At 31.5% G+C, this 22759-nt stretch overlaps 3 protein-coding genes across 6 annotated transcripts in view; 2 read left to right on the forward strand and 1 right to left on the reverse strand.

Annotated features, from left to right (window-relative positions):
- The first annotated feature begins 815 nt into the window (after positions 1 to 815).
- LOC123703492 lies at positions 816 to 6500 on the forward strand. The gene is made up of 7 exons (XM_045651507.1): positions 816 to 945; positions 2885 to 3012; positions 3439 to 3566; positions 3839 to 3884; positions 4732 to 4855; positions 5258 to 5399; positions 5818 to 6500. Exons 2-7 carry the CDS (start codon positions 2885 to 2887, stop codon positions 6492 to 6494), a joined length of 1245 nt encoding a protein of 414 aa, XP_045507463.1. The 5' UTR covers positions 816 to 945; the 3' UTR covers positions 6495 to 6500.
- A 5352-nt stretch (positions 6501 to 11852) lies between these two features.
- The window catches only part of LOC123703519, a 173174-nt gene continuing 162267 nt past the window's right edge, over positions 11853 to 22759 (forward strand). The window contains exons 1-2 of the mRNA XM_045651559.1: positions 11853 to 11910; positions 20005 to 20336. Of these exons, the coding sequence (XP_045507515.1) occupies positions 20117 to 20336 (220 nt within the window). The 5' untranslated portion in view covers positions 11853 to 11910; positions 20005 to 20116. The remainder of the gene's footprint in view (positions 11911 to 20004; positions 20337 to 22759) is intronic.
- LOC123703515 (zinc finger MYM-type protein 1-like) lies at positions 14788 to 18746 on the reverse strand. 4 transcript variants are annotated; one of them, XM_045651556.1, is made up of 2 exons: positions 18285 to 18746; positions 14788 to 17525 (listed from the first exon to the last, which is right to left on the reverse strand). In XM_045651556.1, the coding sequence occupies exon 2, from the start codon at positions 17506 to 17508 to the stop codon at positions 14950 to 14952; it is 2559 nt and encodes an 852-aa protein (XP_045507512.1). In that variant the 5' UTR covers positions 17509 to 17525; positions 18285 to 18746; the 3' UTR covers positions 14788 to 14949. The 4 variants fall into 4 exon arrangements, 2 of the variants coding, with proteins under 2 accessions (XP_045507512.1, XP_045507511.1); XM_045651555.1 differs by having other exon boundaries at positions 17599 to 18746; XR_006753007.1 differs by having other exon boundaries at positions 14793 to 14828; positions 14900 to 18746.

A 22759-nucleotide genomic window follows, 5' to 3' on the forward strand; every position in this document is an offset into this window, starting at 1 on the left:
TCGCTTAACATCTCTATTGCGTATGTCCAAGATCATGACGATCATGTATTACATTTTTTTCGTAAATTTTCGAAAGTCCGCAGTTTACACACTTTGTAATACAATGTTACAAAAATACATATAAAAAATCACAGATTTTATTGAAAAAATACTTAAAAACTCCAGCATTGCGGCTGACAACGATACATCGGCAGTTAGAAGTCTTCGCCACCCGCCTCCCCCTTGATCCAGGCTTAGCACGAAACGGACAGACACACGTGGACGTCTATATAACAATTTGTTTATATGTGTAGCGCAATAGCAAACGTCATTGGTTTTCTAGCCACGGTGGACAGGAAAGCTGTGGAGTGGATCGAGATTCAGTTTGTTTTTTTGTGAAAGTATAGATACGTAATTTGTTAAGGTTTCATTATCAATGTGTAAATAGGTATAACAATTTATATTCTTCTTGTGTTTTGTTTAATAAAAAAATATAAGACTTTATTTACATTTTACATATTTTTATTTTAAGTGAAATCTGATAGATTAATAATGTGATATTATTTTGTAAAAAAAGCGATTAAGATATTCATCATAGTTATATCGAAATTAATCTATTACGCGCCGGGATTCGAACCCGCGTTTTTCGCCATTCCGGGGCAACGATTCTAATATAAAAAAAAACTAAACATCACATTTAATACTAAGTCTATTTAATTCTATTTCTGAGACATTCTTAAGTCGAAATTTCACTGCCTTACAGATACAAAGAAAGTAAATCAATCATTTGTAACATTTTTGCTCCACTGACTACTCCATAGGTTTCTCTGTCCGTTGATCGCTAGAGGGCTATCGGCGCTCACTTCAGTAGAGGTGACCACGTGACAATAGATACAACACGATTTTTTACCACAATTTTACAAATAAAAAAAGAAATTATAGTGACATGGCCAGTTTCAGCTAAAGGTAAGGGAATAAAAATTAATTTATTTAACGATATATTAATTGAGTATGTTATAAAGTGTTTTATTGTATTTGTAATTAGTTTGTAATATTTAAATTTTGTGCAAACCTAAAGTTATTAATTATTATTAAATGTTATTTCCTACAAACACATATTTTTATTTTTATAGCTTATTTTCATTAGGATTTTATACTGTTTTACATAATTTTCTAATGCATGTGTAAGTTTTTAAAATCATTAAACGTAAGGAATTGATATATCACTAAAATATCAATAATATATCATTTAATATATTAATAATGGAACACAGTGTTTGTACTAATATCTTTACGTTCACTTTTATCTATATTCTATAATACATATTTTTATATTGATTATAAACTTATTAAAAACTAACTAAAAAAAATATTTCACTTCAGAATAACAAAAAAAAAAAAATCCACATTCCATCGACAAAGAGTAAACAAACATATTTTCAATATCTGCTGTATCTTTTATAAAAGCACCAACCGCGACTTTTATTTTTACGAACGAAAATGACATCTGTCAAAAAATTTTCGCGCGAAAACATGACGTTCAACCGGGCGCGCCAACAAAACTGTATCGTAAATGCGAAACAAATTATACTCATTTAGTGATAATTTAATAAACTTAACTAAATTATAGGCATTTAATTCAATTTAAGTTCATGCGTTGCCGCCTGTTGTTACTTGTGGGCGGTCAATCACCCTCCTATAGCATTGTGTTACAAAACAAAATACCTTTGTCATGATAAATAAATAAAATTGTTAAAATTTTGGAATACCTATTAAATTAATTAAGGCGCTTATTTAATCATAATCATAAAAATAGATTCGTTGATTTCTTGAAGATTTGCTATGACGTTTCGTAATGAAATGATACTCAGAAATAGTTCGTTGTAATTCAGTGAAAATTTATAAAACTTATTTAAAGTGAGCTTTTATAACTCAATTAGGATCTTTATTATCTTAAACGTTTTCTTATCTATTTATAATATAAAGGATTTTTGAATAGAGGAGTCCTTCTTTATTAGTTTTCAATGAAAGGAGATTCTTTATGAGAGAATTTCTTTCATTTTAGCTACTTACTCAAACAGATATCGCGGTGTATAAAAAACCAAAAATCTTATACAAAGCCGTTTGTATTAGATTCTAAGTACATGTTCACAAATAAAGATATCATCTATACTGACATTTATTATTAGATTCTATCGATTCGACTGTTCAAAACGAGATTTAATATTAGTGCATCATTATAAAGTTTAAAGAGATTAAAAAAATATGGGTCATGTAACAGATATTATGTTCTGCTCTATTTCATGTTTAAGGGTAACAAGGTCATTTAACATTTCTTCAATATTTACTGGATTATAAACTAAACTCTATTATTGTAAGAATTCTGCTGATGATGCCATGAAATTTGTACCTGTGTTTTTCATTTTGTTGGAAATTCATTGACTCTATATTGACCTTCTTCTCAACTTTATAGAATCGATTGACTCTATAATTTTTTAGATACCATTATTTACTTTTAGTTTTGCTTTTTTAACTATATTATAAAATATAGGTATTTATATATTATGCGTATATTTAACATTCTTTCCTCTACTCCCAATTTTAATAAATCGTGTGATCACACGCGTACGCTAGCGATGATAGCGCTTGCAATATTAGTTTGATATTTGTTTCAACCATAATAAGCTCTATGAAATTTCTTAAAAGTGGATAGCATATTAGAAACTTAAAACAATTAAGCCTGTAACTTTTTGGATCATGAGGGCTTTTGATATCGTAAATATTTTTATAAAATAAAAATTTGTCGGGATTCGCTAGAGGTAGATAAAAGTTTTTTTTATCTATCATATCAATGATACGTGTAGTTATTTAATACCTAGGTTAATATATATTATTGTATAAATAGATGGAGGAATCATTAGATGGCCGTGAGAGCGGCCACAGCGCGGCTGGTTTCGATTCGGCGGCCATTTTGAATGATGACGTTTCACCTACTACCAGCTTCTGTTATAACATACCTAATTTATTTAACAGGTAAAAGAAAACACATACTTATTTATATTTATATTTAATAAAGATGCTCATCAAAATTTCTTATAGTAAAAGTAATAAAGGATATAATTAAATGGATTGATGAGATGAGTTTTCTCTGATGAACCCGCTCTCGCTTTGAAAGTGTAGGTACCTGAAAAAAAACAAAATGTTATTTAGGTCAATACCTATACCTATAGATTATATAAGCTCCTATACTAAAGAAAGTGGTAGGTACCTAGGCTATAGCGATTATATTTTATTGGGACCAAGTATCTACACCAGCAGACCCACGAAACTTCGTCTGCTCTGATAAAAATTATTTTACGTTTTTCCTCATTGTTGCAACATTATTTGTTGATACTGCATTCGTATGTGGTATGATCATTGATCATACCAACCTAAATAAAATTCATTATTTAATTTCAGTCTAGGTCCTGCGTCCCTATGTGAGAGGCCTGAAACTGACGTACCTGATAACTATCCGAGCCAGGAAGCCACGGACGAGGTGGAAAACCACCAGTTTGAGGATGACGAAGAATACTCCCCTAATTCTAGTGAGTTTGTTGTTTAATTTGATAAAAATAGAGTTTAAGAACAACTCTACATTTTAGTAAAGTTTATCAACTCTGTAAAAGTAGAGTTTAACAACTCTATTTTTAAATTTAAATTCTTGTGTTGTGCCTAAATATTAATATTGTAACTGGAATTTCATTAAAAGGGTCATTCTATATTTTGTAAACACTTTTACTTATGTTGAACTTATTTATTCTGTTCACTTTCATATGCTTGTGTAATTTCATTTCAAAATCGTTGTATTATGTTATAGGTGCCAAAAGCGGTGATATTCCTAAACGTAAACAACGAAGATACAGGTAATTATTTATCAAATACTAACAATTATGTTGGAAAAGACTGTTATTTGTATGTAAGAATATTCTGAAATTGAAATTTTATCATAAATTGCTCGACAATTTCAGTCCAACCAATGTTTTCTTACATATATTTCATTCTTATTGATTGAAATTATTGAGGAGATCACTCTCTCGTTATGTTGCACGGCTTTTGCGCAATTATTATATTGAATATTAATTATAAGGTGAAATGCATTTACATAAAATGAAAGTAGAGCTAGAGCTAGAGCAAGAGCATTCTTTCGTGATCTTTTATTGTAAACGAAAACTCGTATTAAGTGTTGTTTAGTATTAGAATATTGCATGGAATCTTTTAAAACACACGAACAACGAACACTAAGGGTCAACTCACACCAAAAGAGCGGCGAAGCGCAGCGAAGCGGAGCACAGTTTCAGTGCCATATGAATTTTAACTTTATTTTCATTACTATAATACTTATTATCGCATGAGAAACTCGAACGAGTCGCGTGGATGCCCGCGGCGCTGCTGGAATTCCGCGGAATTCCAGCGGCGCCGCGGGCTCGAGTTTCTCAGGCGATAATAAGTTATATAGTAATGACAATAAAGTTAAAATTCATATGACACGGAAACTGCGCTCCGCTTCGCTGCGCTTCGCCGCTCTTTTGGTGTGAGTTGACCCTAAAAGAATTTGACATAGTGGGGTCAGAATGAGCATTCGCACGTTTGATGTAAATTCACCGTTACCACCGTATACAAAACCAACATGAAAAATTGCAAATAGCGTATTCATATATTATATATATATTTTTTTTTGTAATAATTTAAATACATTTCTAAAATTTTCAGAACAACATTCTCAAATATCCAATTAGAGCAGTTAGAGGCGGCATTCCACAAAACCCATTATCCTGATGTGTTTTTTAGAGAAGAATTAGCAATGAGGATAGACCTAACAGAGGCTAGAGTTCAAGTGAGTCTGATCTTTCTATATTATTCAAACAATAACACAAATATATATATTAAATAGTATTTTAAAAACATTTAACAATTATTATTGCGACATAATATTTTAATTGTCATTAAAATCAGGCTGTGACCAATAGGTAATATACCATGCGGTAATAATTCTATTAAAAATCTACTCCTACGCGAATGAAGTCATTGGTTTAGGCATATAATTAATATATTATTACGTAGGTACTTTCGTACATCTTTTGTTATCATTGTAATCAGGTACTAAAGTAAAATTAGAACGATACACATTACTGAGTAAGCAATTCAATTTTTTATCAAATATTGTACCTACTATTCATAGGTTTAGATGAGTAGATAACAATAATAAAGTTCTGATGTATATTTTGTTATATTGCAGGTCTGGTTTCAAAACCGTCGAGCAAAATGGCGCAAGCAGCAGAAGGCGGGCTGCGAGCCCTACCCGCGCGCAGCCCGCTCGCCGGAGCAACGGTCACCGACATCACTGGCTCTGGAGATGAGAGATTTTATCACTATCCCAGGTATTATAAAAGTCTCATATTTATTTATTTATTTATTTATTTATAACACTTCATTGTACAAAACAGTAAAGGAAATGTGGTACAAATATATATCTAGTAAATTTTTCATGTGTCTCATATATTTGTGGCTAAAGATAACATTCTTAATCTTACATTTATCATTATCAGAGAATGATGAATTCAATGTGAGACCATATCTTAAAATATGTTAATTAATCGAGAGTTTTGGCTAAGCTTCTTAGATGCCTACAATCTCCTGACTCTACGTGCTTAATTATTATCTGAAAAAAATATGTTTTAATCAAAAGCAAAGCCGTCTTAAAATTTATCTGTGTTTAATTAATGTAATATAATGGCGAAAATACCCTATTTTTTTATAAGAAATTGCAATATATTCATAAAATACAATTATTTACAGTGTCGTCACCACAAATAATAAACATGGCTGAAACACACCAAAATAACTACGTAACGAAGAATAAGCAGCCTGCACCCGCCATACATATTTCTGCTCTACCAACGCGGCAGAATCCTCAGATCGACCTGCCTACATTTTCAATTCCTCTCCAATATAACCTCGGAGGCTTCAAAAAAGTAGACGAAGATGTTAATCTAGATTTAGAAACATCAGAAAACGCATCTCAAAACCACTGGGATGCGAGAATGATGCCTAACTTCAATTTAATGCATATAAAACCGTTGCTAGAAAACCGTGACAATAACGACATAGCCGAAGTTAAGTATGAAGTCAAAAATGAAACTGTAAGTAGATCGAATTATAACGAATTACCTAATATTAACAGAGGGCCTATAGAATCTGAAGATATATTAGGAAAAGAAACAGTAAACGAAGGACAAACTATTTCTCCGGATTTTGAAATAGAACGGTATCAGTATGATGAAAACGAAAAAAGGTTTAGGGAACCTTTCGATGAAGGAATCATGGAAGACGGTAGAAATGATTTTGTATGTGAAAACGACTTTCTATGTAAGAATAATTATGAAAAAATTGATGGCAAAAGAAATGAATTTGAAGACTGTCATTTATTGGACGGTGAGAGTAGTGGTATGAGTAATTTTGAAAATAATTTATAAGTTACGTTGCAGTTATATATATTATATTGTATAATTTTATCTGTTACATATCGCATGTGCAATAAATAATTCTAGTCATTGTTATATTGTTTTATTTTATATGAAACCTTATTTTAAACTCGCAATATATTTCTTTGGTTGGTCTTGGTAAAGGTATATTCATTTTCTTACACCATGAAGAACAAACAAAGGAATTTATAACCTATACACATACAATATGATATTTAAGGTGTAATATCTTAAATATGATTTAAATTAACATATTATTTTTGATTTTTATAGAATTTAGTAAAATTTAAAATTAGTAAGCGTCTTCGGTGTGATTAAAAAGATTCTTTTTTTTTTCGTTAACTCAATTACCGCTTTTTCGTTTTTAATATTTGCCATCACACAAAGTTTATGTAGTTTCCTTCTAGAAATTTTGTTAATCTTGACCTCGGTTCAAACACGCCATTGAAATTATTTCCGCAATTGAAAACGTAACTATGTATTTTAAGGCTTATCATAAATCTTAGAGGTCACCGTTCATTACGGTTGACGTAAACTTAGCTTTATTTTTATATTTTTATAACATAGATGTATAAGATCTTGATAAGCTTGTGATATATTCTTGAAACCTGACATTGAAATTGTAAAATTTATTTTTGGTCTATTTTGGAGAAAGTTTTGGAAACGTTTTATATATCTTCTACAATCTACATAATATTATATCACAATATACTTACGGAAGAATATAAGTATGAATTATATGCCAGTTGACCCTTCCTTCAAAATGTTTTATTATCATTCATGTATGACTGTTTAAAAAGTAAAAAAGCGACATTCTGACTTATAATAATAATGCAATAAAGTTAAAAGTTGTATATTGAAACTCAAAATTAAATTACACTCATTATCATCTTAATTTGCAGTAAAAATGGCATTAAACATAACAATAACAGACATTTAACCACCAGTCCACCATATTAATCACTTTTCTTTTCATTCTTTTTCAAATAAATTTTCACTATTTTATACAGTAGATAATTTACTTAACGCATAATAATTAATGTTCAAATGTTTTCCGCCTTTTATTTCAGCTACGTTAACGAACAAAATTAACGTTATAAGTAATCATTATGCAAATTTTAACAATATATTATTATATAAGTAGCTTTGCGCCCGCGGCTTCGCTTTGTGTAAAACCTAACAAATGATAAAATTCACTTCAATCACTCTATTAAATAAGCCATCAAAATCTGTCGCGTAATTTTAAAGGACGGTGGAAAGCGATTTTGTTTTGCACGAGACTAGCTGTGCCCCGCGGTTTTACCCGCATTGCTCCGCTCCTGTTAGTCTTAGCGTGATGATAAATATTTTACAGCCTTCCTCGATAAATGGGCTATCTAGTATCTAACACCGAAAGATTTATTTAAATCGGAACAGTAGCTACTGATATAAGCGTGTTCAAAAAAACAAAACTCTTCATCTTTACAATACTATAAATTATTATGTACTATGTACCTAGTGATTTACTCCTTCCAGTTCTATATACCAATGGTATATACTAACGATTTGTAAACTGCGACAGTTCGCTAGCGAAGCGAAGTGGATAATATATAAACATTCTGACACATTGTACTTCTTTTGTCACCCGGGAAATACTTTGAAACGTTTTCAGGGACATTATGGAATCATTTTTTATTGTATAGAGCATGATGAAATGTTAAGATGGGTTTATTTTTTAATTAGGTATAATATGTACATAATTTATGTTGAAAAATTAATGTTTTACCTAAATTATGTATAAGATCGGCTTTTTTAGTCTAGGTATTGCTGAAACGTTGATGGACAAACACATTGATAAGTCGAAATATACGTCTTTACTACTAAGTTACCATTAGTACATTTAACATATGGACATAACATTAGCAAAGCAAACCATATTACACTTTACGTGTTCGACTTTTTTGCTACTTTCACTTTTATTTTCTTAATCTACTAGCTGCGCTCCGCGGTTTCCCCGCGTGATTCCGCTTCTGTTGGTCTTAGCGTGATGATATAATATAGCCTCGATAAATAGGTTATCCAACACCGAAATAATTTATCCAATCGTACCCACCAGTTGTTCTTGAGATTAGCGCGTTCAAACAAACAAACTCTTCAGCTTTATAATATTAGTATAGATAAGTTTGATAGTTCAAGATACACAGCAATAATAAGTTTGTGTTTTTAAAATGTAAAACACAATGTTAACACGCTTCATTGCGTATTCACAAATTGCATTCGAATTCACGAGTGTGCAGAAATCCATTCAGCATGATTACTCCGCTGTTTTCATAGCTCAGTTTAAATTCTTGCTTTAATTATAGTTATGTAAGTTTCAAAGGAAATATCGCAATTTCATTGCTCCGACGTCAAGGGTCGTTTTGCCGGAAAGAAGCTGTTTTAATAACAACTATGCTTAAGATTTAATTTGAATGGAAAATGATTTCTTTGAGTTGTGTTTATTAAAATTAGTAAAATATAAAGGATATAAGATGGGTAGTATTTTGACAAGTCACTTTAGAAGCGGTTGAAAAACCGGGTTAAAATGTTTCGAAAAAATTAAAACATTTTAGAAGAGAAAATTATAAAATTAAATAGATCTCCGTTCGTTCTTTCTCGGCGTTATATTTAAAGAAGTAAAACACTTAACAAAGTATTAAAAATTGTTTAAACTGGGATTTTGATATCTTGAGATAAACACTTAGCAATCGAAAGACTGTTAAGATACTCTAACACCCATTAGTGAATAAATGGTACTCTAAGAATTTTAAAAGTTTCTTCAAATACTACGTTAATAATTTTCATGATACTTTATAATTTCCTTGGTTCGTACGTTTTATTTTTGAGAGCAAAATAGGTGTGTTCAGTAATTACTAGAAAATTAATGCAGCTTAACTTTCATATATATTGACGTAGCTTATTATTTGGAAAGTATTAGAATGGTTCAGATATTAATATCTGTATCATTGCATAAATATCACATTTGCCCAGTTTCCACTATGATGTGCTATCATGGCCAAATGTTGGCCAAGATAACTATTGTTACTATTTTGTCATAGTTCCTACCTGGCTCAATATATCGCTCTCAGACTCGGTGCTAATAAAACAGGTCAGCCAGCCGTCTGGGTCGAATAAGATAGCCATAATTTTGAATGTTTTGGGACAATTGTTTTATTTAAAATTTGTGAATTTATGGACTCTAGAACTTTTGTGATTATTACGAATGAATGAGGTATATTTAGATTTAGCAAATATGTTACAATTAACTATTATTTTTCATAGGCGTAGATGATTATTTTTTATGTCAATTTTTAGTATAATAAATTATGAACTTTAACAATTGTACATATATAATACAATATTCAACACTTCTTAGCATCCATGAAAAAATACACATTCTAAATAATATATACCAAGATGTTCGACATGATTTATGGCTGTGTCTCACCATGTTACGACATTTCTCAACTCAGATCGTAAAAAAACTTTTTAGCTTTTAAAAACAATTATTTCTTCAAAATACGAAATTTATTAAATAAAATAAACAGAATTGATACAAAAATAATTAGACTGTAAGTCAAATCCCGATTTAGTTTTTAAGGGAGGATTAAATTGAGTACAATTAAAAAAATTCTTTATATTTAAAGAGAGACTGTTCAATTCGTTCTACTACTTATATTATTTTTTATAGATAAGGATATCAAACCTGTCGAAAATGAAAATGAAATCAATTACTTTGGTTTATTAAGTCTAAGTAAACATAGAGTAAAAAAATTTTATCATATTACGTAAAAAATGACATTCAAATTCTATATAATATGGACTCTATAAAATATATCCCTTGTAGAGGTAGTACAGCTACCCTATTCGTAAAAGTAACGCACGCAAACCACCGTTCAATTGGTCTTTAACGGATTTGATAACGTGACCCGGTTATTGTTTGAAATAATATAAGCTTCCATTTGTAGGGGTGAATATGAAATTTGATAAAACACCTTAGCTTTTTGACAATTTGTATCAGAGCAATACAAAAGTTATTTTCATATTCAATTCATGGGTAGGGACAATAAGGTACGGGAACTGATAATGGTTGCAATAAAAACTTATTATGTATACATAATATAATAAAATCGTTTTGTTATAATATTATGTGAAAGTTATGAATATACTCAGTATATTAAAACATATCTATACTAATATTATAAAGCTGAAGAGTTTATTTGTTTGTGTGAACGCGCTAATCTCAAAAACTACGGGTCGTATTTGAAAAATTATTTCGTTCTTAGATAGCTCATAAGGCGGGTGAAACCGCGGGGCGCGGCTAGTTACTTACATATTGTAAAACAATTACTTATCCAAGAAGCTAGGCTATTTATGATTATTATATTAATCTTACGTGTCAATATTTAATACTTTCAACAAAATACCATATTTCAAGTATAAAATGTATTTTAAAGTAAATTAAGTAAAGGTTTATTCGAAATTCCTTCCCGAAAGTTTATTTTTAACAAAACTTATCGTAGTACAACTGGAATTTAAGCACTCCTTTACAGTTGAAAAACTTCTAACAGCGACTACAAATGAGGCAAAAGCTTTTAAAATTATAAAGTCATTTTTCTTTAAGTTACTGTGACAAAATGCATCCACTTTGTCAAAGAAATGCACATCTTATTGTACTCATTTGACAAAATCTACGCTCGCATTCATAAATGTCCTTCGGTGTTAAATTTCGATTTTTCTTATTTAAAATTTAAATCTTAAAATAAACTCTATCACCATGACAATACAGTTCAAAACGTCGTCCCCTAATTTAAAGTTTTGGACAAGCTAATATGAACTGTGGAAAGCAAACAGTATATTCTAAAAAGTCCTCCTTGTTACTCCAATATAAACTTTACGAAAGTCGAGATAAAGCCCATTGTTACAATTATTACAAAATCGAATTCGGACATTCGTGTTCTACGCACACATTCACAATTTTTACTCACCTATCCAGATGAGCTTGATTTAATTAAAACTTTAAATTGAAGCAATAGAGTTGAAAAATGTACGATAGCTCTCACGTAGCTGTGACTTGTGAGACTGTGGGGTGCATTCGCTTTTCCGGCACACATTAGTGTTAGAAAATCAGTCTGATTAACAGGTAAATATGAACTCAACAGTAATAGCGATAGAGTTCACATATCTATCGTAGAGTGTTTGGACTTGCTGCTTTCTAGAGGTCGTATTGTAGCCACGGTTGAGGGCTTAAAGGGGTTGGCGGGGGTGAGGGGTGGCGTGAGCAGATAGCTTTTTCAGGTCTACTACGTTAGTAGAATCGCGGCTGTCGTGGTGTGAGCACGCACAGCGCGTTATGGAACACGCATACCTTTTCGATTTTTTTTAAAACGTAATTTCTTTGCAAATAATGCTTACTTAGTGGTTGGATTGTGCTGTGCTTGTAACGTTGTGACTTGGACGTCTTGGTTTTATTGAACGCAAGATTCATCTGGAGTATACGTATGACCTAGTTACAAAGATTGAACACGTTTAATTTAAAACTTCTGATTCACCTAAATTGAGTTAAATAGCACAAAAAATGTTAGATAATAAATTGCGACGTGTGCTTGTCGATAAGCGCTGGTTCAATATTATGTAACATGACGAAGCTAACACTGCTTTAGAAGGTTCTAAATTAAAATTTTGTGGGCATTTAAATCCAATTGGATTAGTTGATACAGTATTATTTTTTAATATTGAACATGTAACGATATGAATAGTTGTTCATAATGTGTATGTTAGCAAATTTAGCACTTACTACGTCGTTAATTAATTATTTCTTTTGTATTTAAGTTAATATAGTAGGGATTATTTAGTTATAAAATATAAAGTACAATAAAAAAGGTACAAATTCGCATTAAAATGAGATGAGAATGCTTGTATTTAAAAGTAGAGTCCGTCTAGTTTTAGTGTGAAAAGCGCGCGAATCATACAATTTGCAAATGGCGGGAAGCGCGTTTTTCATCTTTTTTATAGGTTTCATACGAAACAATATGGAGTGTATGTTTTTATTGAAGTCTTATTTATTTGTGACGTATGAATGTATGAGCATTGATTTTTTAATGTTAATATTAAAAATTCTATTTGCATTTAAAATTCGTAACATATGTGTATTACATATGTTTCGAATTTAAAATAGGTAAAAAAAAATAATACCTATGCATTTTTCATATATTCCAATCATTTGAGCAGCTTTAACAAAAGTAACATGATTTGTATATTTCAAGGAAATATTCTTACATCAAGCCTATACGAAATTCTTTACGTAAATAATCAATAGCTTGACTTGCCCTTAATAAGACAACCTAGGCTGAACTTTTCATGCCCTGTCCTCCACCACCACTCGATCGGTCAAAGAACACACTTCAGAAAAGTGTTCAACGAAAAAACAAATACCTTGGCTTTTGCTGATACTGTTTCGGCTTTCTGACACGGTTTTATTTTCATGTTTAATTAGAGGCGAAAATAAAATTATCACTCCATAGTATAAAACAAAGTAGCTTTCTCTGTCTCCAAGTCCCTATCTATGTATGCTTAAATTTTTCAAATTATTCAAATTCAAATTATTTATTTCTTTCTTTTACAATAGGTCCTTAACTAATTTGTGATTGGAACACTCTTGAATTTTGAATTTGAATTTTGAAACTACGCAACGGATTTCGATATTTTTTTTTAATAGGTAGAGTGGTTCTCGAAAAAGGTTTTAGTATATAATTTATCAGGTTTTAGACAAAGCGGGCGAAGCCGCGGGTGGAAAGCTAATAATCTATAGAATTAATAAATGTTATAAGAGTACAAAGTGTAGCGTTACGATGTTACGTAGATACGCCTACGGCGTAGCGCGTGTGCTACGTTGTAGTACTACAGCGTAGAACTCGAGGCTTTATGAGAAGTATTCGTATTTCGTAACCAACTCCAATAGGTTAATGTTTTTATAAGTAACTAGATTTCCGCCCGCGGCTTCGCACGCGTTTGCAAAGGAAAACCCGCATAGTTCCCGTTCCCGTGGGATTTCCGGGATAAAAACTATCCTATGTTACCCTCTATATGTGTGCAAAATTTCATTGTAATCGGTTCAGTAGTTTTTACGTGAAAGAGTAACAAATATCCATACATCCATACAAACTTTCGCATTTATAATATTAGTAGGATTACACCAGCATCATTTGATGATAACTAAGTACATAATTTTAATTATTGTATTAATGAAAAATAAAATCGAAAGTTACTAAGTAACCGACGATTACATAATATCTTATGTCGCTTTATAAATATGTATATTAAAATAATAATTTATGCACGATTTTCTACTTTACACAAAAAGTAAAACATTGCGAATGATCGTGTCTTCCAACTGGTTCTATGCACTGACATTCTCTTCTATGAATGTTTATTTATTCACATCGCTGTCGTATATAAAGCTAAAAATATTCTGTATTTTTATTCAGCCAATATTGTTATTTGTATCTGTTTCTATGCTTTATATTTCTTGTATAGATAAAAAATCTACTTATAAAAAAGTAAAAAACCAGCACTATGTAATTTGTGACCTTTTAACCTTTTAAAATGTTAATCATTATTGGAAAAATAATATCGCAATTAAGAATGTATTAAATTATGAATAACTGAACACAATACATAAATTTAAATTAATATAACTATATTGACACAACTAGCGGTCCGCCCCGGCTTCGCCCGTGATACATATTTCGCAATAAAAGGTAACTTATGTTCTTTCTCAGGGTCTAAAGATTGTCTGTGCCAAATTTCATCAAAATCGGCCCAGTAGTTAATAAGCCTATTCATTACAATCAAACAAACAAACAAAGTTTTCCTCTTTATAATATTAGTGTAGAAAAATAGATACACCTTATATATGAATCCATATCTCGTAGATTACCTAGCTCCTGCGTAGCAATAATGTACAATTCGAATCACATACATTATATACAGTTTTGTCTGTACGTTGTACATGTATAATATAGAACCTTTGCCCTTGGCAGTTCGGCCGTGGAAGTCATTTCGATAATCGATCGACTCTTTTACTTCATACTTACCTACAGAGAGTAATCTTGTCTCGTGTTTCGAATTAAAACCTTTGCTTTCTTTTATAAGAATTAAGTAGATTTCATTATGAGTTAATTAATATATTTGTATCGGTGAAATTTAACTATAAATGTGATTAAATTATTCCATTTTATTATACACGTTACAGCAGTGGCGTAGCTAGCATAGGTGGCACCCGGGGCGGATTTTATAGGTGTCACCCTAAAACTCAATCGAAACTGTTAAAATAAAAAAAAGTTATAATCATTTACGTTTTATTAAAATATGAGTACCTATTACAAATATTTGTTTATTATGTAAAACAAATTTAGTTTGTTAAAAATTAAAATTTCTTCCTTCTAGCTTTGACACTAGCGAACTCCGAAATCACGTCTTCAAAATTTATATTTTGTGTTGCTTCATGTTCTATCGTTAAAATACCAAGATTGTTTAATCTGGTTTCGGTCATTGTAGACCGCAAATAATTTTTAATTAATTTTAATTTGCTGAAACTTCTCTCACATGAAGCTACTGATGCACATATTGTTATAAATAACTTTAGTGCTACCGTTAGATTCGGAAGAGATTCTGTAAAATCCCATTCCACAATAAATTTCAAAAAGTCCAGTATCACCCAATTAGAGACAGTAATATTAGCCGCTTTTAAATGTCTTCTCAATCTTGGTATTTCTAAAAGGAGTTCTGTTTCTGATACTTCATCGTAAAGGTTAGTAAATTTTGATATAGCTAATTTTAACTGTTCAGTGTTTGCCGAAAGCAAGGTCTTTGACTGCACAACCTCAAACAATGAAGCTACGTCTTTAATGGACTTTACTCTTGTTTCGAGTTCAATATTGAATCTGTCAATGCATTCTAACATGTCCTTTTGAAGTTCCGCTCTAAGTGTAAGTCCAGCCTCGGTGGACGACGCTAACTCACCGGGCATGCGTTTCTTGCGACGAATTCGTCGTTCCATCGAAATGTTGTATTTTTCCGATTTTTGTACAGCAAAATCTATTGCCTCTTCTGCTAGATGCAACCGTTTCTCTCCAATGAATAGACGAAGTGCTTCTAGTTTTATGATTATTTCATCAACACATAAACCTTTACTTTGTAATGCGATCTGAGCATTGTTCACTTCCCTTAGCACATCATTCCAAAAGAAAAGAAAACAAAGAAATGAGAAATTGCACACAGCAGGCATAAGATTTTGTGCAGCACCTCTAGTTTCTAAATTTACGTCTTGGTCACATAGTTCCTCAATTGCAGATATTATCCCATCAAAATTTTCAGCCAATACTTTTACTGCACCGTAATGAGCACTCCATCGCGTTGTCGAAAGTCTTTTAACAGATGCTTTGCTGTGATTGAGGAGCACTTCCCAACGACTTGTGGAAGTTGAAAAAAAGTTAAATATTGTTTCCACTGCTCCGAAAAATGTAACACAAGTCACATTTTGTGCGAACGAATGTTGGCCGCATAAATTAATTGAATGATCTATACAACCAATAAAAATTGCTTTATTGTTTTTTTCTTTTATAATAGCTTGTACTCCTCCGTGTATACCACTCATAACTGCAGCATTATCATAACCTTGAGAACGACACATCATAATATCTAAGCCATCGTTTTCAAGCTTCTTTAGTATTTCAGCGCTTAAGTCAGCTGCTTTTTTTCCATGTAAAGGAAAGAATCCTAAGAATACTTCTTTGACTTCTACTTTTCTATTATTAATTTTTACATAACGAATCACTTCAGACATTTGATCAACATGTGAAACGTCAGGTGTGCTATCAAACATGATACCGAAATATTTTGCCGATTTAATTTCGTTTACAAGCTGACATTTTACATGATTAGCTAAAACATTTATGAACTCATTTTGTATTTCTGGCGATAAATATGTTACTTTAGGTGATTTTTCCTGCTCCAAATATAGTATATGTTCTTTGAGTACTGCATCATACTTTGACAGCAGTTTAACTAGTTCTAAGAAATTACCTTTATTAGACGACCCTTTGGTTTCATCATGTCCACGAAATGCTAGGTTTTGTTTAGCCAAAAACAATGTTATATCTAATAATCGAGATAAAAGATTTTTCCACTTCTGTTTTTCCGTATTCATTAATTGCAAGGCTGCATCATCTATTGTGGTGTGAGATTTTAATCTCATTTCCAAAGTTTTCCACTTTTCGAAATTTTCTAAATGTTCACATGAAGTTTCATGGTCCAATACTTTAGGATTTAGTTTCCACCACTTCTGAAATCCAGTTGTAAATGTTGTTTGTATGTTACTGACAGCAAATAAACGACAGCAAAAACAGTACAGGTTATTTGATATAGGAGAAAATACCATCCATGATCGTAGAATTTTTTCACCACTAGGCATCGGTTTATAAAACCATTCCTGTGAAAGATGACGAGAATCACCTTTAATCTTTGAACCATGACGAGATACAGTAGGAAACGGTCCTTCTTTGTTCTGGAAATGTTCACTGCCCTTTTTTATTATGTCAATGCGAACATTATCAGGTACCGGTAAACTCCAATGTGAAACATCTCTCAAGTGTTGAACTGATTCTTCAAAGCTAATGCTATCTCCGAAAGTAGCATTAACGGCGTCATTTTCATTATTTATTTTGATTCCGTCAAGGTCCTGGGTCGTCTTCATTGATTCTGTATTGTCGATGTTGCTATCTGAATGTGAGTCTCCAAGATGTGAATCATTACTTTCGTCAGCAGGAGACTCGGGTACTTTACTTGAACTTTGGCCGCTATCTGCTTTTGTGACATATTTGAAAAGAGAACCGGACATGCTCTGAATTTCATCCATTTTAGCCTTTTTGGCTTTTCTCTGTTGAAACCCGCTTTGTCTTTTCGAAGTATGAATTCCCCGAGGCATATTTCGTTCTGGGTATTCTAAAAAATATTTTTAGTTAGTAAGTGAAACGTTGATTTTATAAACTAATTATAACAGTAAATAAACACCTACACGTTACGTAACTAGCTTTGTGAAATATATTTTTCCCAGACGCAGGATTGTTAATTTATATTACCTAACAATCCTGCGTCTGGGTGTAAATATGTTTTTAAGTATTATTAGAAAAATATTAGTTAAAAACTCCACCGTTAATTGTGATATCCGTGCCACGAGTGCTCGAGCTGCTCATCTCGGAGCAAAATCAACGTACGCGAAGTTGTATGATATGATTATGATAACTTTCAATCAAAAATCTAAACTTAATGTATTCCGTTTTTGTAAACAAATCCCATTGCTATTAGATAGGAAAATATTAAGTAAGTTAATAATAAATAAGAATATTATTTACAATTAAACATTATTACCTAAAGTAATATCGTAAAACGTGTAGAAATATAAGTAAAATCTTTTTACACCAGCAAAGTCTTTAAAACCTATTTTAATAAATAAATACCTTTAGTAGATAAGTAATACTTGCCCAGGCTAAACAAAAAAATATTATTGCAATCCGTCTGAAATACCTTCTTTAGGTACCTATTTATCATTTAGGACGTCTCAATAATATAGTTTAAAATACACAGTAATTAAAAGAGAATAAAATTGAAGGGTTTTTCAAAATAATCTAAGATACTGCTATTAGAAACTAAATGGATAAAAAATGTAAGTATTACCTGTAATAACAAAAATAATTCACTTACCTTGTTTATTTTCTTCAAGAATCGACTTTTATACAAAAAATGTTGTTTATAATATCTAATAATTAACAAACACTTTGCACTAGACTTTCACACGTTCACGTAAGCGAATATTGAAATGAATGCGGTCGGAAACAAAAGAAGCCCAATCCACAATACAAGTGACGAGCGCTATATCGAGGGAATCCCCTGACTAGCGTTGGTTATGCGCGAACGGGGTATTAAATTTTGGGGGAATCCCTGATCGATTGACACTGTGCACATTGTTTTTTTTTAATATCAATTATTATGTTCGTGGTACGATATTATAGTTACCTAGATAATTTTATTAGTGGCGGTTATGCTCTCTGCCGCAGATTTACGATTTTTTATAAATAGAAAGAACTATAACTGATGGTCATAGTCGGGCTCGGGTGTCACCCCTAAACGGGTGACACCCGGGGCGGGCCGCCCCCGCCGCCCCCCCTTAGCTACGCCACTGGTCGTTACTTATGGTTTTTAAAAATAAAATAATTTTCAAAATGCTCTTGTATTATATTGTAAGTAAATTCTCGTCACAATCCATGTAAAAATATTATGTTTTAAATAATGGTGCCAAAATTACTAAGCTATAAGAACATTACTGAATATTTTAATAAAAATAAATATTCAAAAGTAAAGCAGTAGAGATACTTAACCAACATTGAAACTCATCAACTTTTTAGTTGTTAAAAAATTAATGTACAAAAGGTCAAAATCATTGAAAAGTTATTTAAAAGGTAACATATTCGAAAATTGATGAGAAAACTCCATAATTGTGTGCCTCTAAATCAAATTTCTCTTAAATAAAAGTTGAAAAGAAAAGTAATATGCGCTGAGATTTCTCGAAAAGTTTAATAACGTATTAAGAATTCATAATGCCTCCGGAGTTAAGATTAAAACATACAAACGATTCGACAATTCCGAGGATTTTCGATAAAGTACCTGTTCTTATATAATGCGAAGGGAATTTGGCTCTTTATTTTTGTTCTTTTTTTTCCAAATAACAAATATTATAAAACTAGTATAACACTTTTATATTATAGTATTTTACAAAGGAGACTTAAAACAACTATTACATTATACATATAAATCTTCATCTTCAATCACTCTATATATTAAATAAACTAGACTTATACATAGGGACATAAGGACAGAGAAGGCCACTTTGTTTTATACTATGTAGTGATTATTTTTTTAACCTTAGCGCGAAAACATATTTTTAAGCTGTTATTGACCTTACCTTGCCCTCAGTTGATGGCGGTCAGAAACATCATAAAGTGGTCATCCAATTGCCGACCGCGCCTTATGTAGCTTAACCCACGGATCGTTTACTAGCTCTAATACAACTAGTCTGATTGTTTTTCCTTTTATTACGTTTTTGAGGTGACATTATTTACAAAAAATAAATTAAGAATGAATATAACTGCTAAGTGGCGCCGCTTATAAACTATACTTTGTTTTTTTTGTATAAAATTGTTACAATATCACCTTCATGTGCATTAAAGATTTAAATTTTACAAGATGTAGAGGCATAATGTTAAACCTAATTTCTTACAAATAATTTACTCCAAGGTAAAACATAAACGTTCAAATCACAATAGGTACAGCACTATCTACATATTGCATAATATAATTTATGATGCGTGAACTTTATTAATACAATGAGCAAATACAAAGTGGCGTAAATTAATTATTTGTACAGTTATTTTCAGATTCATACACAAATTAAACAGAGAGTATTTACACATCTTTTCGGCAAATATATAATGTAATTAAGATAAATATATAGCGGTTGCGTTGTGATGTAATAACAGATGACGAGCGAGCGCTATGGCCTTGCAACTGTGGGGGTTAAAGAGGATAATGGGGGGTTAGGGGTGACAATGTGTGTGTGGTTGTGCGTGCTCGTGCTGGGGGTTAGTAGTGTTGGGGCGAGCGAGTTCCCCGAGAGAGAATGCTGCGACCCCGTGTACCCGCCGGCCACGGCGACGACTGCAGCGCCGCCGGTCACCCATCCTGTTGGAAAGATTGCAGGTAAGACAAGATTAAATAGATTTTTATTCTGATTCGATTGGTTTAATGCTAATAATTTACTACTAAATGCAAAAAAAACAAATTGTGTAGAATTTATCCTCCCAAATGTAAAAAAGGTGAAAAGGAATATTATTTTAAACGGGGAGGTATTATACCCTGTGGAATCTACTGTTTTTCTTGGTTTGACACTAGATGAGAAGCTACAATGGGGGGCCCATATTACCACCACCGCTGCTAAGCTCAGCTCAGCTGCATATGCAGTGAGAAGAATAAGGCATCTCACCGATGAAGAGACGGCTAGATTGGTTTACTTTAGCTACTTTCATAGCATTATGTCCTATGGAATTCTACTATGGGGCAGGGGTGCAGATATAGAAACTATATTTATACTACAGAAAAGAGCCATACGCTCTATATATAATTTGCGTGCTCGAGACTCACTAAGAGATCTCTTTAAGAATACTGGTATCCTTACTGTACCGTCGCAGTATATATTTAATAATATTTTATATGTACACAATAACGCTTATTTACACACAAAAGTAGGAGATAGACATTGTTATGACACAAGAAACAGAAATAAAATTGAAATTCCATTTTTCCGGCTAGCTAAAGTTAAAAATTCATTTATGGGTCAAGGTATACGCTTTTACAACAGAATTCCTCATAATATTAAAGAGTTCAGTAGTTCTAAATTTAAAACTTATATAAAAAATGTACTTATTCAGAGAGCCTATTACAGTATTAAGGAATATATGGACGATAAAAACCCATGGAGGGTTGTCGCGTAAAAACCACAGGACAGTTCTTTGGCATATTATGATTATAATGTACATATAACACATAATATAATGTATTTTGTAAAATTAAATTGTAAAACTGACATGATTAAAAAGAGCAACTATGGAGTTTCTTGCCGATTCTTCTCCGTAGATACTGCTTTCCGAATCGGTGGTAAATGTTAAAATATGTAATGACGTTTCAAAAGTGCTTCTAAAAGAAGTCTAATTGAATAAATAAATGTTTGAGTTTGAGTTTGAGTTTGATTACGAAGCAGAGGCATGTAAGGAAAAAATGTAGGTTTCCTTGTAAAATTATATGCACAACTTCCGTTAGTTCTTTGCATATTAAGTTACGTTCCGTTTGATACATAAGTAACAAATTATAAAATATGCCACTTTTTAATATTTTTAACGTTTAATGATAGAAATATGAATGTAATGTAATAGATGATGAAATACAATATTTAAAAGTAGACTATCATGATATTATAATGACAAAGGTTTTTTTTTTAATTTTTTCTAGCTTAATATAATACTTAATATATTTTTTAATAATACAATAACATGCCTACTTATAGCCAAGAATTATAATTAGAGGCGCATAGGTACTACATGGGTAAGTAGCTAATTACCTCTTATTATTTATCTTTACTTTAGTTATAGATTATTTTCATACATATATACTTAAACGTCTCACTGAATTAACATGCTTTTAGGTCAAATTTTGAACATATTGAAATAATATTGTTGTAAGGTTTTTTCGTCTTTTCAAATACTTGAATGAATGAATGAATGAATGAAAAATTCTTTATTGCACACAAAAATACAAGATAACAAAAAAGAATCATACAAGTTATAATATTATGTACAGAGGGCGGTCTTATCGCTGTAAGCGATTTCTGCCAGACAACCCGAAAAACCAAAAGGATTACATATTTTATGGTGGTGGTGCAATACATTTTGGATACATAGTATGCTTTAAAATTGAATAAAATTAATAATAAATAAATATGTCATAAATAATACATATGTAAATAAATAGATACATATTAAGTAATAACTAAAAACAAATATATATACATACATACACATATAAATACGTAAATAAATACATACATTCATATATATTACACAAATACACATACGAACTTAAAGAGGAACATCAACATACTTATGGAACTACATATATAAATTATAGGCAAGGAATAAATTCAAATAAATAAAGTAGATATATTATAATATGTTACGAACCTGGTTGCGATAAATATTGCTTTAATGCATTCTTGAATACATTTATTGACTGAGCACGTCTTATCGATTCTGGAATAGAGTTCCAGAGGTTGATTGCAGACACAGTGAAGGAAGAATGGAAGAAATTGGATCTATGGGAAGGGATACTTAAGGTGAGTAGATTAGAGGAACGGAGAGTAAGGCTATTTTCACCCAGGAATTTGAAATTTTGTTTAAGGTAAAAAGGGGTTTTGGGATCAAATAGAATTTTGTACAATAAATGCAGAATATGAGCATTCCGGCGGACGCGGATGGGAGGCCACTTGAGCTTGGCTCGGAATTCGGACACATGGTCATATTTGCGCAGTCCAAATACGTAGCGTATACATACGTTTTGGAGTCGCTCAAGGG

The sequence above is a fragment of the Colias croceus genome, chromosome 26, assembly GCF_905220415.1.
Source record: "Colias croceus chromosome 26, ilColCroc2.1".
NCBI classification, from domain to species: domain Eukaryota; kingdom Metazoa; phylum Arthropoda; class Insecta; order Lepidoptera; family Pieridae; genus Colias; species Colias croceus.